This window comes from Salvelinus namaycush, chromosome 22 (genome assembly GCF_016432855.1).
Source record: "Salvelinus namaycush isolate Seneca chromosome 22, SaNama_1.0, whole genome shotgun sequence".
Classification (NCBI taxonomy): Eukaryota; Metazoa; Chordata; class Actinopteri; order Salmoniformes; family Salmonidae; genus Salvelinus; species Salvelinus namaycush.
In genome coordinates, this window is record NC_052328.1 from 16876792 (window position 1) to 16896260 (window position 19469).

The following is a 19469-nucleotide window of genomic DNA, read 5'->3' on the forward strand; positions in this document are numbered from 1 at the left end:
CCCCCTGCTGCTCTCTCTATCAACTTATCTCTCCTTGTCTCCACCTCCCCCCTTCCTGCTGAGAGCGATTGGATGGTAACGGTATTCCGTGCAGCTGCAGAATTTATGGTGTTTTGGTGACGTAGTCACTGGCACCAGCGGGAGATTGATGCCCTCTGTGTCCATGTCGCCTCTCATGAGATGCTCACACATCATCCACCTACAACCCGCACAAACACACACTGCAAATCCCTCTGCTTGTGTGTTTCTGTGTGAATCCTGCCCTATTTTAGCCTCACTTAGAAAGCGGGGCAGTGACTTGTGGAGCTCTATTTTGGGTATGGGTATACCCATTTAAATTCAATCACTTTTTGACATAACCCCTTTTGATTTGAATGAAATCTAACATACATATTTGCTCACTGTAGAATTGCTCAGAAAGTGACTTTTGACCTGAATAGTCAATAAAACAATAGAAAAATCTATATTCAGTGTGTGCAAATGTAGTAAGATTAGGGAGGTAAGGCAATAAATAGGCCATAGTGGTGAAATGATTACAATTTAGCATTGACACTGGAGTGATAGATGTACAGAAGATGAATGTGCAAGTAGAGATACTGGGGTGCAAAGGAGCAAAAAAATAACATGGGGATGAGGTAGTTGGGTGGGCTATTTACAAATGGGCTGTGTACAGGTGCAATGATCGGTAAGCTTCTCTGACAGCTGGTGCTTAAAGTTAGTGAGGGAGATATGGGTCTCCAGCTTCAGTGATTTTTGCAATTTGTTCCAGTCACTGGCAGCAGAGAACTGGAAGGAAAGGCGGCCAAAGGAGGAGTTGGCTTTGGGGATGACCAGTGAAATATACCTGCTGGAGCGCATGCTACGGGTAGGTGCTGCTATGGTGACCAGTGAGCTGAAATAAGGGGGAGCTTTACCTAGCTAAGACTTATAGATGACCTAGGGCCAGTGGGTTTGGCGACGAATATGAAGCGTGGGACAGCCAACGAGAGCATACAGGTCGCAGTGGTAGGTGGTCAATGGGGCTTTGGTGACAAAACGGATGGCACTGTGATAGACTGCATCCAATTTGCTGAGTGTTGGAGGCTATTTTGTAAATGACATCGCAGAAGTCAAGGATCGATAGGATAGTCAGTTTTATGAGTGTTTATTTGGCAGCATGAGTGAAGGAGTCTTTGTTGCGAAATAGGAAGCCGATTCTAGATTTAATTTTGGATTGAAGATGCTTAATTTGAATCTGGAAGGAGAGTTTACAGTCTAACCAGACACCTAGGTATTTGTAGTTGTCCACATATTCTAAGTCAGAACCATCCAGAGTAGTGATGCTGAACGGGCGGGCAGGTGCAGGCAGCGATCGGTTGAAGAGCATGCATTTAGTTTTACTTGCATTTAAGACCAGTTGGATGCCACGGAAGGAGAGTTGTATGTTATTGAAGCTTGTCTGGAGGTTAGTTAACACTGTCCGAAGAAGGGCCAGAAGTATACAGAATGGTGTTGTCTGCGTAGAGGTGGATCAGAGAATCACCAGCAGCAAGAGCGACATCATTGATGTATACAGAGAAAAGAGTGAGGAACTGCAGTTTTATCTCGTTTTTATTTTTATTTTTTATTTTTAGGTGAGTGATCCTTTTAGAAGTTCATCCCATATTAAGCTACAACATATTCACACGTTGTAGCTTAGACCCTATTTTACATTGAATTTTTTTGTGTTGTGGCCCCTATTGGTTGAGACAACATGCTCTTGAATACAGGGTGGGTGTCATGTTTAGGCTGATAAATGAACTAAAATGGGAATAAATAGGAATTTCTACTTTCAAATGGTACCACAAAGATGGAAGTCCACACATCAGAGAATGTTGACTTGAATGGGAATATCTGTTTTAAATGATGCTGTCAATCCTCCATAGGAAACCTATTGAAATCATAGAAATAGATAAGAGAATATACATGACCATATAAGTTGACGTTCAACGGTGGGGGAACTGGTGGTCATCTTGTTACTAATTACAGTAAAAAATTGTAACTTAATTTCAATGGTGTACCAGCTTTATTGCAGTGATCTGAAGGGATAGGTCCATTCTATGAATTATATTTCTATGATTGAAAGTACACCCACCCTGTATTTAAGAGCGTGTCTCAACCAATGGCAGGTACAACACCACAACCTCAGATGTGAAATGGGCTCTACGCTACAACATATATGAATATAGAGTTTACGTGTTTTTAGAGCATTGACATTAAAGGTTTAAAAAATATATATATATATTAAACTTTTTTTTAAAGAAATAATAAAATAGTTTAACAACACTGTTTGTACATTTTAAAATTATTTCAAACTATATATTTTCCGGTGACGAAGACATGGATTTCTCATGGTACGGTGGGTAATGCAAAATGGGTCAACTTTGAGCACTTACCTCCTGGATGTTTTGGCAGTCAGGTCCAAAAAGTCAGTTCGTTTTTGACCACTTCCATGGGCAAACATTTATGGAAAGTTTTGTTTAAATCAAAAGGGATGCTGTAAATAATGACTGAATTCAAATGGCTTTACACATCTATGTATTAAGTGACAGTGGACGGGGAGGCATTAAGCCTAGTTGAAGGGCCTTTTATTTTAAGGAGCCAATGCAGGGGTGAGTCATCAACGGAGCTGCTCAGGTGGGGCATTAACTTTTAATCACCCAACGCGTCTGCTCTCTATACTAAGCACCCAGCTATACAGCCCCCAAGGAGGACCTTAAATCACACCTACTCAAGGCTATCTGCTCCAACAGTCTCCAAAAGCAAGCCGTGGTCAAGATTGATGTCCAGTTTACTGTACTTCCGTTTCTGTGGGTCTCTCAAAGTATTGCTATTAACCTTAGTCTGTTATTTATCCTGTTAGTGCATTCATCTATTGGCACTGTCAGAATCAGAGAATGTGAATGAAATTACTGCCAGGGCAGTCAAATTTGTAAACAAATGCACATTTGATTGCCAATTTAAATTCAGGGAAGATGGCCCTCCTATTGTTTTTTTTTGTGTCAACCTTTGTCATCTGACATAATGATGTTTTGCCTTAAGAGAATGAAGGTCACATCAGACCCATGTTTGTTTCTGCAGCATTATTGGTGTGGTTCGATTTCCAAACCTTATCTATCACCCATTGAAAAATTCTCAGTCTGTCTTTCCTCGTGCAGAGAAGTCTATTTTGTTGGTTGTAACTCAGTTAGTACAAATGAAATGATGGTGAACGGGGGACGGACTTGACCATGAGAATGGGGAGGAAAGAGTAACATTGAGGAAGAGAAGTTTAGGGGCAACACACACATATCACTGGGCAACATCAGATAGCGGCATCTCCCACATCAATCATATCAGTTAGCTGAGCATAGCGGTAATTGCGTAAATGTATTCAGTAGGGTGGGGATTTGGATTCTGTGCTTTGCCGTCCACAGACAGTGGAAAGGATTGAGGCGCAGATTAAAGCGGAGGGAGGTCAACGTTCAAATACTGGGACAGGGACGTTGGGGCCGGGAATTCCAATATAAATGTAAAGCAGCCTGGGAGCCAAAGTTAGGGCCGTCCTGCTCCATTTGAGGCTGGCACAAGCACACGGGTGCGCTCACGTAAACAGTGCCCCACACACACACATACGTTCACATCCTCAAATGGTCATTCCTTTATGGTCACCGGCAATCTCTTTACACACAGACTGGATATGCCTTTGACAATGATGGACATGATCTTGGTTCAGCTGTGCTTCTGATTAAAGAAGCAATAAAACTGGCCTTTAGACTAGTTCAGTATCTGGAGCATCAGCATGTGTGGGTTAGATTACAGGCTCAAAATGGCCAGAAACAAAGAACTTTCTTCTGAAACTCGTCAGTCTATTGTTCTGAGAAATTAAGGCTATTCCGTGTAAGAAATTGCCAAGAAACTGAAAATCTCGTATATCGCTGTGTACTACTCCCTTCACAGAACAGCGCAAACTGGCTGAATAAAAGGAGGAGTGGGAGGCCTCGGTGCACAACTGAGCAAGAGGACAAGTACATTAGTGTCTAGTTTGAGAAACAGACACCTCACAAGTCCTCAAATGGCAGCTTCATTAAATAGTACCCACAAAACACCAGTCTCAACATCAATAGTGAGGAGGTGACTCCGGGATGCTAGCCTTCTAGGTTTTATTGCTTCTTTAATCAGAACAACAGTTTTCAGCTGTGCTAACAATTGCATAAGGGTTTTCTAATGATCAATTAGCCTTTTAAAATGATAAACTTGGATTAGCTAACACAATGTGCCATTGGAACATAGGAGTGATGGTTGCTGATAATGGGCCTCTGTATGCCTATGTAGATATTCCATAGAAAATCTGCAGTTTCCAGCTACAGTAGTCATTTACAACATTAACAATGTCTACGCTGTATTTCTGATCAATTTGATGTTTTTTTAATGGACAAAAAATTTGCTTTTCTTTCAAACACAAGGACATTTCTAAGTGACCCCACCCTTTTGAACGGTAGTGTATGTCTGGTTGTTCTTTTGTTTTATTCCCCAACTGGTAACCCGATGGACCCCACCCAAAACCCAGCACATTCTTTTTAACCTGGTTTCTCACTGGTCCAGGCTGGGGATGTTGTGGAGGCCTTTCTCAAAGCACAACTTAGTGGAACCAGTCTAGATTTTAATGGGGTTTGTAGGTCGACTGAGTGCACCTTCCCTCTGTCACGCCCCAGCCCAGTTCCTCACAAGGGAATGTTGGAGGTAGGCTCAGCAGGTTCGCCACCACACCCCTATGTTATTTAAACTTCCATAATGGGTGTGAAGTGGGAACTGTCAGTCCTCGTCATGGGGATGAGGGGGACCTGTGCCGTATGAAATCCTCCCATCACAATAAGTGATAGAAAAATCTATCACGCTGCCTGACTCATTATACAAAATGACACCCTGAGATTCATTATTTAATTATTTCTTATTTGATGCAATCCTGTATCTGGGCAAAGTGAGGGGTTGCTAGGCCCCAGGCTTAACCTTTTTTTAGATTTGCTTCCATTGTTGCCTGCCCTCCTGACTAGTTGGCTCGGCTTAATTTCAGGGACTGGAACACAAGGCTGTTTGAGTTGCGTTCAGGGACATGAGGTGGTATTGGGGGAAGTCAGGCGCACATTTTGTTTGTGAAGAGTCTAAATTGAGTTCTGGACTTGGTTTTGGCCGCCTCAGGGCTGTTCCTTGTGTGTGCATGTCGTTTGTCATTTGTACATTCCTGGAAATTTAATCATCTTTAAAATCCCCTTTCACCAGTTTGCTACTCACTACGATCCATTTCTAGTCCTGCTGCTCCTCTCCACTCTCCAAGTGCAATCTCCGAGCAATCTGGAGTTCTCTAACCTGCACCCATCTTTCCTGTAAATGCGCGCACACACACACGCGCGCACACACACGCACAAAAAGAGGTTCACTCAAGGGCCATGAGACTGATACTTTCGCTATGTTGTCCTGGCATGTAATCATATATTGAATGAATTTTGATTTCTAAACCTCAAGTGTGTCTTCAGATGCGTCAGTCAATCTTTCTTTTTACAGCGGTGCGTTGTTTGATAGCAGGAGAGGTGTCTAAATCATGTCTGTGTTTTTATTCCGTTTTTGATTGACTCCGAAACACTATTACCAGTTCTCTGTAGGCTCTTTCTTATGCGTTCGGAAACCTAATTTACCTTCCTAACCCCTCGTTTCTGTGTTCTCTTCTCCCTCAGTACTGGACATGGCACGTCATGTGCCCCTGTACCGGGCGCTGCTGGAGCTGCTGAGGGCCATCTCCACCTCAACGGCCCTGGTTCCCCTGCTGCTGCCCCTGTCAGGAGACCCCAGCCAGGAGGAAGAGGAGGAGGAGCGCTCCGAGGGACAGACTTCTGTGGGCATGCTGCTGGCCAAGATGAAAACCTGCGTGGACACCTACACCAACCGCCTCAGGTGGGGACTTAGACGGACAGAGTAAGAATATACAGAACAAGCAAATAATTAAGTCTAATTTCCCATTTAATCAATGTGAATTGATGGTTTCAGCTGAGCATGAGTTTCAACTGTCCCGTCCGTCTCCGTAGACACTGAGTGATCAGTGCTAGTGCAATGTAGACCTGACCTGTGGGTCTGTGTCCACCCTTTATTAATCACAGCCCCACAGTGTGCAGGAAGCCCATGTTATCACACCTCCCTCCCATACGTCACCCCAACCAGCTAGTGATGGGAAGTTCAGCTTTTTTTACTGACTCAGATCTTTTCAACTCATTCAGTCAAAAGGACTAATATTTTTCTACTTATTTTGTTCATTTGTTTAGTCATGCCCAGAGCACGCAGGAGGCAGGACCCCTTACCGGCGAACAATGAACTGAAAACTCAAGTCATGATTCTCATTTACCATAGGTGGCTTATTGGAGCTGTTATTCATGAGACTTATAAAAGTGTGCTTCAAACAATGTACGTTTTGTGATTGCTAGGCATACAAATACAATGATTTATGTATACCTTTGAAATGAGTTCTAGTTGTGGCCGCAACGGGACTAGATTGTGAACAACTCTTGGCTGAATGACTTTGACTGCCATGAGGGAAATAAGCACCTATTGTTTACGAAAGGCAGCAACCCCCCAAACGATTAATTCTCGGTTTCGAGTGTTGTTAAGCAGAGGCAGGCTGTCTGCAATGTTTTGGTTCTTCAAAGCTCTGTCCACCAATAACATTCAATAATCAATGAATTGCATTCATTCTTACACCATGCAATCAATTATTACTGTCTTTTTCTTCTCGATGTTGCCTGCGTGCACATGATGGTCGCAGCACGTCTCCAGAGCCTGTGAGTCGGAGGAGAGATTATTAATCCTGCTGTAGATTTCATTGAGGCCAGCAGGTCAAACAACCCCCCCCCCCCAAAAAAAAAAAATGATTCATGACTCATGTCGGTAAATAGAGTAGTTTAAAACTGCACATCACTACAACCAGCCCAGTGCTGACTGTGGGCTTGACGCAACGACAGTAGCAGGGACACCTCAAGAGAAGCAAAGGCACTCTTTACCTCTCTACCAGGTCAGAACCCTACGTACATCCGCCCAGCCCACGGGATCATCAATATTCCATGGGAACCCAACCCCGTCAATATTTAAAGTGTGCCTGGTTAGACATTGACAGGTATCAAACAGTTCCATCTCATGTACGATTCCCACAGACTTGCATATTTTTCTCCCTCCCTCCACCCTGGTGAATTTAAGGCTTTAGCCAGGTGAGTTATTTTTAGAAGGCACAGCCCATCCCTCTTAGATGCTCCACCAACAAACAAGCTAGGACCCATGACAGTGCTTTTGAAATGTACAGCGGAATAGCCCATCGGCCCTGGGAGACTCTGACAGACCTACCTGGTGGTCTGTACCCCTTCTGCTTATCAGAAACACAGTTAGGATTACAGTCTGAGGATGGTCCAGCATTAAGTTGTAGTTTCTCTACCAGTGAGGGGGGGAAAAGAAACTGCCCTGCTATCGTCAGGCCTTAGCGATGACTGGTTCATAAGCATCATATCTGCAGCCATCACATCAGGTTGTGCTCTGAGGGCTGGTGTTCAGACACACAGAGAGAGTCTAATGAAAGCAGGGCCTCGGGGCGGCTGGGCAGCCACAGCAGAATGTTATCGGCATCCTCTTATTCAACTGTCTCTCCCAATCTGTGCCCACCCTGTCCAAGGCCTGTGTAGCTGCCTGGCCGATGAGGACGGGTAGTGGCAGGGGTGGAGAGAGGAGTGGGGGGGTTGGTGACAGAAGACCTTCGCTAACTGTCCTCGGTGGAGCAGAGGATTCTGGGGCGAGCGAGCAGAGGGAACTTGGCCGCCGTTCAACTTCAAAGAAGGTCATGCGGAAAGTGGCTTTCTCAGCGACCCACCACCACCACCCCAGCAGGGGCATGGAATCCATTCTTCTCTCAGATCCCACAGCGTTTAAGCACAAGGTTAAAGGACTGTCTACATCCCTTGTGTATTTCAGCCTCCTCTGGGTTTTCCACTTAACACAGGATTTTTGAAGCAGATACCTATTTTACCTGGGACGAAAGCAGCAAGGTTTTTTCAATGTGCAGTTTAGTTCCGATACAAACCTCCATAGAAATTGGTCTCTCTGCTTATCTAGTTGTGAGGACCAAGTTATTTATGCTGCAAGGCTTCACAACGCTGGTTTAAATTATTCATAGTAGGTGGACGGAGGAGAACAGTAGCCTTGCCCCTTCGTTCTGTCTGTCTGAACATTGGGTCCGATTTTTCTTCATCGTAGTTTTGAGGCTTCACCCTCGTACGCTCACCCCTTTAACAGAGCATGAAAAATGCAGTTTCACTCCGTGCGTGTAGGGGGCAGGGAATGGCAGAGCTCGGGAGCACAATGGGAATTGCTAGTGACATGTGGAAGCCTGGACGGTGCTGGGAATGGGATTATCAATTTTGCTCCGGGATTATCAATTTTGTTCCAGAATTGTGGCTCACTGGGCAAAATGCTCCTTTTTAGATAGACACAAGACTCATCTAGATAAACTCTCCAACCAGAAAATGCCGATGTGTAATTGTTGCACAGTAGAGTGATTGAATATTTCTATTCCCATCAGTAATATAATCGCCCCAGATTTCCTTCCCCAAGAAAACTAGCAATATATGTCTCTGCAGGATTTTTGAGAGGAATATGATTCCTGAACTCTCTCCCTTTGTTCTGTTCTCCAGGTCAAAGAAAGACAAGGCGAAAGGTGTGGTGAAGCCTGATAGCTCAGACCCAGAACCTGAGGGGCTGACCCTGCTGGTGCCTGACATCCAGAGGACGGCCGAGATTGTCTATGCTGCCACCACCAGCCTACGGCAGGCCAACCAGGGTAAGCCACACACATACCTCACTTCTCTCTCTCTGGGCAAGGGCCAAACCTGCAGAGCAGAGGGAATATTAGTCTGGACACTCCTTGGATTTTTACGCACATTTATTGTAATACGTGACACAGTAAAATGTTAACCCGTGTCTTTTTTAAAGGTTGTCTGTTTCACTGAATTATTTCTGATTTCAGCAGGTCTCAACTGTCTTCCTACTCTCTCTTTTTCTCTGGCTGCCGGCTCTCTTTTGTCCTGTGTGTTCTTGGGACAAGGATGAGAAAATGGGTCTCTAATTTTAGCTACCACAAGTACAAATTTCCTGGGCTGTTTGACTAGAGCCCTTTAAGTCTCAATTTGGTCTTAATTAATGAAAAAATTGCCTGTTTTAGGCCTGAACATCCTGTATCCAACTCCCCATCGCCACCCCAATTCCGTAAGACGGTGGTTCCCAACATTTTTTCAAGTAGCAGGGATACAATTCTTCGGCACACCTAAAACAAATGTTTGTTTCTATGGCAGAGGCTGTGGTATAGCAAAGGCCAAAGACATAATAAATCGATGACTTTGACTAAGCTCTGACTTACCGGTGCTAATGTTTTTCACAGACAAAGTTATATTATACAATGACTTTGCTCGTGATGCGCACCCCTCAGATGATAAATAATCTAACAGCCTGAGCGCACTGAACCTGAAACTACGATACAGATCGTAGCCATGTTCCATTTCATGTGTTATCTGACCAACGCTAGTGCTCCTAAATCAAAATGTGCATGCCACAGGTCACGTTTCTAAGTTAAAGAAATTAATTAAGAATAGGAATAGTTTCGCGGAACACTTAAGAGTTCCTCAAGGAACGTGGCACAAAGGTTGGGAACCACTGCCCTAAGTGACAGGTTAAAAGTTACTCCATGCCTCTCATATCTCTCTCTAAAAGGGTTACTATTTAGTATCAAAGCCCTATGTATGTTCTATTGTGGGTACCTGTTGTCCTACAGTCCATGCAGTATATCTGTCAGTGTCCCTACAGTGCAGGGAGACACAGAATCCTCCCCAGAGCCCCATAGCGCAGAAGGACAGGTGAAATGGGTAGTGGATATCTGAGACCTCGGCTTCTAAAACCTGCTGTCAGGGGACTCCTGCCAGCCTTTACTCACCGTCGCTAAAGAAAGCAACCCGTTGATGTCCCTATGATGGATTGACTGTAACCACCCCCCCAACTGCGCGGCGTATATTATTAATTAGATTGCCTATCTCCCAGTGGCTCTCCTGTAGTCAGCTGAATCAATGGCGCTCTAAGTGAGCATTGTGGGGGTGAGATGCCCAGTTGCCGGTCAATGCTGCCATCACTTTACCTAAATAAGTCCATATGTTAACGGCCACTGGATTCATGTACCAGAAGGGAATGGGCGGTATAGGGGAGGGCTGGACTAATGTGTAAATGCTTAATGAGTACTTTAGTCTTTAAAAAAATGCCCATAGACGGGTTAACGAGGAGGCGGACATTGGTCAGCGCTCTGTTCCTACAGCCTAGTATTGACTGGTGAGACTGGGAACGGTCTATCGAAGTATCGATATCCAACACTAACGTGCCAATAGAACTGAAAGTAAATGACGGTATCGACAGCCTTCTTTTCTTTATGTCCCTCTGGCATCCTAAGTTTGGTTGTAATAGGCCAGTTAAATGCACCAGTAATTTAATGGGCATCACATCTGTCCAGGTAGTGGTATCCAAAGCAGAAAGTGAGAGCAGGGCTGGGGTGCTATAAATATGCTATATGCAGACAGTTAATTATGTTGATGCGTTAACTGCTCTCTAGCCCATCGCTCCACTATGTTTTATCGGTGGGAAAATTGGTGGGCGTTTCCATTATCATTTGTCTTGGACATGGTTAAGCTGTTGATAAGACTCTAGACTTTGAAGAAACTGGTGGAAATTCCATGTTAGCATTTCCAAATGATGGCAGATTCATTCATCAATATGAAGGTGGAAATGGGTGGGGCGGATAAGGTGGTGTGACAAACCCTGCTGTTACCTGCGATATTCGGAGATAATCGGGTTGAAGCGATGAAGAATATGGCTTGAATTTGTGTTTTTGATATGAATCTATTATTTGTCGGAGTGGGTGAGATAGTAATATCAAGGAAGTGGTGACCTCAGCAGTACCTTATCACAGTCTGGTTTGTCAGTAGATTCATGTGAAGATGGTAGTTCTGGGCCAATGATGTATGTAAACCCTGGATTGCTGATGCTATGTAATTGTCCAGTGAGAGGCTTTGAAGCCACCGGTCTGCTATATTGGCACTCCCCTCCATAGGAATTAATATAAGTCTACATTATTTCAATGAAATATTTCATTGACAAAATGACATATATTTAAGCATTTTTGTTGTATAGGGAACAGTGACATAGGCATTTTCAAGAAATTATCTTGAAATTTTGTATTTGTTTAGTTCAAATTGTATTCGTCACATGCACCGAATACAACAGGTGTAGTAGACCTTACATAATATAATTTACAAGTATGCATTAATTAAGGTGTCTGTAATAATAGAATAAACATGGCAAAACTATTGTAGACATTATCTTCTAAAAGTGGTGGATTTTAAACCTTGTCAGTCATCTAGTGTGTGTATATATAGATCATCGGTCTGGGCCAGCAGCCTGCTGAGATGAGGGTGGTTGTGCCAAATAGCGGTAAGCCTGGCTCTCAAACAGGGATAACGTTGAACCTGCCATGGTAACACTTTCATTTTTTATTTCTCCCTCCATCAGAGAGGAAGTTGGCTGAGTCCTCGAAGAAGGCAACAACCAGACCCAAACCCATGTCAATCCTACGCTCACTCGAGGAGAAGTACGTGGCCATCATGAAGAAGCTCCAGTTTGGTGAGTGCTTTAAGTTTGTGTGTTTTTCTGTGTTTGTATTGAACTTGTGGTGCCGGGTGTGGTTTGGTAGATATGTTGGAAACGGGGTTGTTTCTCTTAAGACAGGAGAATGCTTAGACATACTACAGGCAGGGCCTGTCTCTTCTCTCCTTGCCTGTCTGTTGATTGGTTCCTCCTCAATGCACATAGTGCCCAGAGCACAGCAGCAGCACAGCCCCCTCCTACCCCTCTCTGAAATGATACATAACGTAATCCTGCCGCCTGTCTGCTGGGAGGAAGGGCTTTTCTGTCTGTCGCTTCTCATCCTGCCATGCCATGATTGATTACGGGACTTTTGTTGTGCCACAATTGATTTTTGCGAGTGGCAGACGTCGAAAGTAAATGCAAGTGACATGAATGTAAACAGGTTTGCTCTGGTCCAAGTACAAAAGAGAGACGGAGACGCCAAGGCAACAAGGCAGGAACCCCGGTGTGCAATATGATTAACATGCAAACATCACTGGCCACGTTGCGTCCGTGAGCGTTGCAAAATAAATGTACACATACATGTTATTCGATCATTTCTCCCACACCACTCGTGTGAACGAGCGTCTGCGTAGCTAAGCCCTCGAATAGATCTTGGTTCTATTTGAGGCGCTGCATGTCCCCTCCTTATTGAAGATCAGGAAGATACAAACCCACGTGGATGCTTGGAAGACAAACGAGGAGAGATTAATTAAAGATAACTAACTAAAAACTTAACTAGGTTTCCCTTTTTATCTGTGGATTAATTGTTGGAGTAGCGAAACATACGATTTTGTAGGACTCCAGGTCAAAATACTGCGACGAACCAGCTATAAAAAAAAGGGCCATATGCATGTCAGGTAAAATAACAACCCAATGTTCATGACCCAGGACAAACTAGCTGGCAACAGCAAGCGAGCTAAATGTCCGTGAATGTTTCTTGTTTGTTTCGACCTTAATATAGTGGGTTCGCAGTTGGTTTTGTTATTTTAACCTGTGTATCATGATTGCGTCTGGTGTGGATGGACAAAATCAGCATGCACGTGTGTGGCTGGTGTAGTCAGCATGGAAGGACAAGAGATGGGGCCATGTCATAACTGAATAGAGACTTACTGCCAGATTTACTGGGAGGATGTTTGTGTCATGCCTTGTTCTTTGGTGTGGAATGAACCATTTGAAAGTGTTTAAACCTTCTCCAGCATTCCCAGTAGGTATTGACATTAATAACCGTGTGATATCTTTCCCTGGCAGACACCTTTGAGATGGTCACGGAGGACGATGACGGGAAGCTGGTGTTCAAGGTGAACTACCACTACATGTCTCAGGTGAAGAACGCCAGCGATGCCAACAGCGCTGCCCGCGCCCGCCGCCTGGCACAGGAGGCCGTCACACTCTCCACATCGCTGCCCCTCTCCTCCTCCTCCAGCGTCTTTGTCCGCTGCGACGAAGAGCGGCTGGACATCATGAAGGTACAGATATTAATCTATGGATCCACTATGCCTTTTTAATGCTCAGGCACCCATCGAATTCTCTGACAATGTTATACATGCAGTAGCCAACCCACATTTTACGATTCACATTTTAGGTATTCATCTATATAAGTGATATCATTTCAATGGTATTCAATGTATATTGTGCATTGAAAAAGTATTGGCTCCCTTTCAGAATCTCAATTTTTAGCATATTTTCAACCTGAACCTAACATTAGATAAAGGGAATATGAGTGTACAAATACCACAGAAATGTGATACTTATTTCATTTATTTAATAAACAAAGTTTTGCAACACCCAATGCCCCTGTGTGAAAAAGTAATTGCCCCCTTACACTCAATAACTGGCTGTGCCACCTTTAGCTGCAATGACTGCAACCAAACGTTTCCTGTAGTTGTTGATCAGTCTCACATCACGGAGGAAGAATTTTGGCCCACTCTTGCATGCAGAACTGCATTTAACTCAGCAGCATGTGAGTTTTCAAGCATGAATTGCTCATTTCAGGTCCTGCCACATATCAATCGGTTTTAGGACTGGACTTTGACTAGGCCATTTCACAACTTTACATTTGTTGCTTTTCAGCCACTCTGATGTAGACTTGCTTGTGTGTTTTGGATCATTGTCTTGCTGCATGATCCACCTGCAAGCACCTGGATGGTCGTCAAGACTCCTGGAAGAATGTTCTATGGACAGATGAGTCCGAAGTAGAACTTTTTTGGACGACATGCGTCCTGTTATGTCTGGTGAAACCCAAACACTGTATTCCAGAGTAAGAACCTTCTACCAATGGTCAAGCGTGGTGGTGGTACTGTGATGGTTTGGAGATGCTTTGCTGCCTCAGGACCTGGACAACTTGCCATTATAGAAGGAACCATGAATTGTGCTCTGTATCAGAGAATTCTACAGGAGAATGTCAGGCCATCTGTCTGTGAGCTGAAGCGCAGCTGGGTCATGCAGCAAGACAATGATCCAAAACATATAAGCAAGTTTATATCAGAATGGCTGAAAAGCAACACATTTGAAGTTTTGGAATGGCCTAGTCAAAGTCCAGATGTAAACCTGATTTGAGGTGTTGTGTCAGGACCTGAAACGAGCAGTTCATGTTCAAAAACCCAAGAATGTCGCTGAGTTAAAGCAGTTCTGCATGGAAGAGTTGGAAAAAATTCCTCCACAGCGCTGTGAGACGGATCAACAACTACAGGAAGTGTTTGGTTGCAGTCATTGAAGCTAAAGGTGGCACAACCAGCTATTGAGTGTAAGAGGGCAATTACTTTTTCACAAAGGGCATTGGGTGTTGCATGACTTTGCCTTTTAAATAAATTAAAGAATGATGACATTTTTGTTATTTGTTCGCTCAGGTTGCCTTTATCTAATAATAGAATAGGTTTTGGTTGAAGATCTGATAACATTCATTGTCAAAAATCGAGAATCTGAAAGCGGGCAAATACTTTTTCACGGCACTGAATGTGAAAGTGCTTTACTAGAGACCCAATCTGTCTGATACAGAGATGGCCTCAGGGAATGGCCAGATGACCATTTGAATGCTTTCCAATTGAGATGCTTGTTAAAGTGAACATGGTGTTACAGTACTGTTCCAGTCAAATGGATGCTGCTTGGGGCATTAAACCCGTATGACTTGGGGAAACGGGCTTGGTATCTTGGGACTCTGCATATGGTGTTGATAGCCTATGCTTTCGCATTCCAGTGGTCATTCAGCAACGGCTGTCATAGAAAGTCGTACTCATTTTCCAATGACATTTAATAAATGGCCTTGACCCATTTTCTGATTTAATGGCAGTCTCATTCGTAAATGTCAAAACCCTCATCGGTTAAGGTTCTGTTTCTGCAAAGAACACTACAAACTATTTCCTTAGTAGCACAATGAGAAAAGGCCACACGTTGACAGAGACTGGTGGATGTCTCGGGACCCAACTGGCATATTGCCCCCATTTCAAGTTTCCCCTGTCCTATCGCTATAGACTGTGCATTATCATTCTTTCACCAGGTGCGATAGCGTCATGCTATCTTAATAGACATTAATAGCTACTCCCTCCAGATTTCCCCTTCTCTGGGAAGTGCACTAAAAGTGTTGGGTCTGAATGTTCATATGAAAATATACACACCGCCGGAGTGACGCTCGGTGCCCTCCAGCGATCTTGTGAGTGCTCTGCTGAGCTGGATCGGCATGACAACCCTTGATATTGCTACTCATGGCTGACGCTGCTAAGACAGGGGTCAGGCACTCTCAAACACACACGCTCTCTCATAAGTACATACACACACTACCTACCTACAGCTCGTCCACATCCTCTTAACCGTTACATGTCTTCTCACACCTTGTTAAAAACACGCCTTGTTTCTACCTCACTCCCCTGCACCAGTGATTTTTATTATTATTATTTTTTTCATGATGCTTTTCTAAATGCACACTGCCTGCTTCTCTCGGCCTCTACCCCTCTTCTCATCAGCTTGCCGTTCTCTGCAGCACTCAGCCTGGCAGCGTCGCCAGCTCTACCCCCTCCTCCCCTCCCCATTCACCTCTTCATCTCAAAACAGCCGCTGAGAAAGCTAGTCTGCCTGACATTTCACTCAAAGACACCTTGTTTGTTGTTGCAAAAACACAGGCCTCTCTTCAGGATCCCTACTTCCTCACTGGTCTAGATACCATGTCTCTCTGAGCCTGGCCCCCACAGAAACTCTGAATCCTGGGGGTTTTGTTTTTAAAAGGCAGAGCCAAATGCACTTGAAACAAGGTCTCGGTGCAGTGGGTTTCAGATCAGATTAGCCCTCCGCTGTCAGGGCCTCCTGCGAGCAGCTAATGTGGAAAATCACAGCCCCCCATTCGGGCACGCCATCCTTGAGCCTGAATACCTGTGACTCTGTAATAACCTGCTGCTCTGGCGAAGGTCCCCTCTCATCAGCGCGTTTGAGCAGAGAACAGAGCAAGGGGAGGGGGAGCGGGCTTCCTCCTCGCATAGGTTTTCCCCTGCATCGATCAGACGGAGCCTCTGATACAGACGAAGGCTCTTTAGTTCCCGTTCACAGAAAGCACAAGGGTATTCCTGCAGTATTACCAAGATCCCTTTACCATTTCTTATTTGATCATATTGATGATCTTCCCAAGGCTGTGTATAAGGGTAGAGAATTGCGAGGGACCTCACGATACAATATCATGACACTTGGGTGCCGATACGATATGTATTGCGATTCTCACAGTTCTATATGTATTGCAATTCGATATTGTGATTTGATGGTCCAAACATATTGCTCACTATGTCCGCTGCAGAGAGATGAGAGAGCATAAGAAAAAGGAGTTTAGTCAGTCAGGGAAATAAGTGCTTAAAACATGTTCGCTCACTATTTAAAAAGATGGAGAACAAGCTGGTTTTGGTGTAGATAAGACCGACTAGGGCTAGCTACAGTAGCAAAAAAATATGTATATATCTTTAATTTTTACAAAATGATACTTTGAGTAAAATATCGATATAATATTGCCATTTTCCTCCATCACAACCATCTGTCTGTACGTCTTTGTCATTTCTTAAATTTTTCACTTCCTGTGGGCACCTTGATTAATTAGCTAATCTCATTTTAGTGTGAAAATTAATTAATTGGATTTCTATAATAGCCATGAGATATTCGTCAGGAAAAATACTATCATTTTGTTACCTCTAGTGGTAATGGGTGTGTGGTTGAAGAAAAACGTTATAGTAGTGAATTGTCATTAATAGTGCTGTGGCGGTCACGAAATTGTCAACCAAATACACTACCGCTCAAAAGTTTAGGGTCACATAGAAATGTCCTTGTTTTTGAAAGAAAAGCAAATGTTTTGGTCCGTTTTAAAATAACATCAAATTGATCAGAAATACAGTGTAGACATTGTTAATGTTGTAAATGACTATTGTAGCTGAAAATGGATGCTCTACATAGGCGTAGAGAGGCCCATTATCAGCAACCATCACTCCTGTGTTCCAATGGCACGTTGTGTTAGCTAATCCAAGTTTATGATTTTAAAAGGCTAATTGATCATTAGAAAACCCTTTTGCTTTTATGTTAGCACAGCTGAAAACTGTTGTTCAGATTAAAGAAGCAATCAAACTGGCCTTCTTTAGACTAGTTGAGTATCTGGAGCATCAGCATCTGTGGGTTCGATTACAGGCTCAAAATGGCCAGAAACAAATAACTTTCTTCTGAAACTCGTCAGTCTAGTGTTGTTCTGAGAAATGAAGGCTATTCCATGCGAGAAATTGCCAATAAACTGAAGATCTCGTACAACGCTGTGTACTACTTCCTTCACAGAACAGCGCGAACTGTCTCTAACCAGAATAGAAAGAGGAGTGGGAGGCCCTGGTGCACAACTGAGCAAGAGGACAAGTACATTAGTGTCTAGTTTGAGAAACAGACACCTCTCAAGTCTAGAAGACTAGCGTCTCGGAGTCGCCTCTTCACTGTTGACATTGAGACTGGTGTTTTGCGGGTACTATTTAATGAAGCTGCCAATTGAGCACTTAACTTTTTTACGCAATGTGGCTGACGCAACAGATAAGAACGTTTAGCTTAAAATGTTGATAAACTATTCGGCTATTTCTTCACATAAGCGACACATGGTAGTAGACTATGAGCATACATGTTCCATTAGCGGGAAACACCATTATCAAAATGTACCGCAAATGCAATTATCCATGTAATGCTTTTATTATAAGGGTGCGTTTTTATGGTGAAAATGAACTTCCTGAAACTTGAAACTCACGCGCTGCTTATGTATGCCAGTTAGGCTCTACACCCCATGGGCACATGGGCTAGGATACATGAGGTGTGCGACTATGATTAGAAAAAGTCGCCAAAAAAAGGCAGTTTCTTATGCTGGGCATCATTCACAAGTGATAGTCTAATATTGTGACCCATCAGACTATTCTTTATTTAATCTTGCCTTTACATATACAAAATAATATATGTGTGAAATTTGTTTTGATTTAGAAACCGGGGCAACGGGAAAAATACATTTAAAAATTACACTTACAGTTGAAGTCGGAAGTTTACATACACTTAGGTTGGAGTCATTAAAACTCGTTTTTCAACCACTCCACACATTTCTTGTTAACAAACTATAGTTTTGGCAAGTCGGTTAGGACATCTACTTTGTGCATGACACAAGTCATTTTGCCAACAATTGTTTACAGACAGATTATTTCACTTGTAATTCACTGTCACAATTCCAGTGGGTCAGAAGTTTACATGCACTAAGTTGACTGCCTTTAAACAGCATGGAAAATTCCAGAAAATTATGTCATGGCTTTAGAAGCTTCTGACATACTAATTGACATAATTGGAGTCAATTGGAGGTGTACCTGTGGATGTATTTCAAGGCCTACCTTCAAACTCAGTGCCTCTTTGCTTGACATCATCTGGACCCTCTCTTTTTAAAACTATCCGCCGCAATTGTTGCAACCCCTATTATCATCCTGTTCAACCTCTCTTTCGTATTGTCCGAGATCCCTAAAGATTGGAAAGCTGCCGCGGTCATCCCCCCTCTTCAAAGGGGGTGACACCCTAGACCCAAACTGTTACAGACCTATATCCATCCTGCCCTGCCTATCTAAAGTCTTCGAAAGCTAAGTTAATAAACAGATCACTGACCATTTCGAATCCCACCGTACCTTCTCCGCTGTGCAATCCGGCTTCCGAGCCGGTCACGGGTGCACCTCAGCCACGCTCAAGGTACTAAATGATATCATAACCGCCATCGATGAAAGACAGTACTGTGCAGCCGTCTTCATCGACCTGGCCAAGGCTTTCGACTCTGTCAATCACCGTATTCTTATCGGCAGACTCAATAGCCTTGGCTTTTCTAATGACTGCCTCGCCTGGTTCACCAACTACTTCTCCGACAGAGTTCAGTGTGTCAAATCGGAGGGCATGTTGTCCGGACCTCTGGCAGTCTCTATGGGGGTACCACAGGGTTCAATTCTCGGGCCGACTCTTTTCTCTGTATATATCAATGAAGTTGCTCTTGCTGCGGGCGATTCCCTGATCCACCTCTACGCAGACGACACCATTCTGTATACTTCTGGCCCTTCCTTGGACACTGTGCAAACTGACCTCCAAACGAGCCATACAACACTCCTTCCGTGGCCTCCAACTGCTCTTAAATGCAAGTAAAACCAAATGCATGCTTTTCAACCATTCGCTGCCCGCACCCGCCCGCCCTACTAGCATCACCACCCTGGACGGTTCCG

At 43.8% G+C, this 19469-nt stretch overlaps 1 protein-coding gene across 1 annotated transcript in view; it reads left to right on the top strand.

The window, feature by feature from the left end:
• The window catches only part of birc6 (baculoviral IAP repeat containing 6), a 150874-nt gene that overhangs the window by 104492 nt on the left and 26913 nt on the right, over window positions 1-19469 (top strand). Inside the window, exons 65-68 of the mRNA XM_038960502.1 lie at window positions 5730-5946; window positions 8718-8863; window positions 11629-11739; window positions 12994-13211. Coding sequence (XP_038816430.1) covers window positions 5730-5946; window positions 8718-8863; window positions 11629-11739; window positions 12994-13211 — 692 coding nt within the window. The remainder of the gene's footprint in view (window positions 1-5729; window positions 5947-8717; window positions 8864-11628; window positions 11740-12993; window positions 13212-19469) is intronic.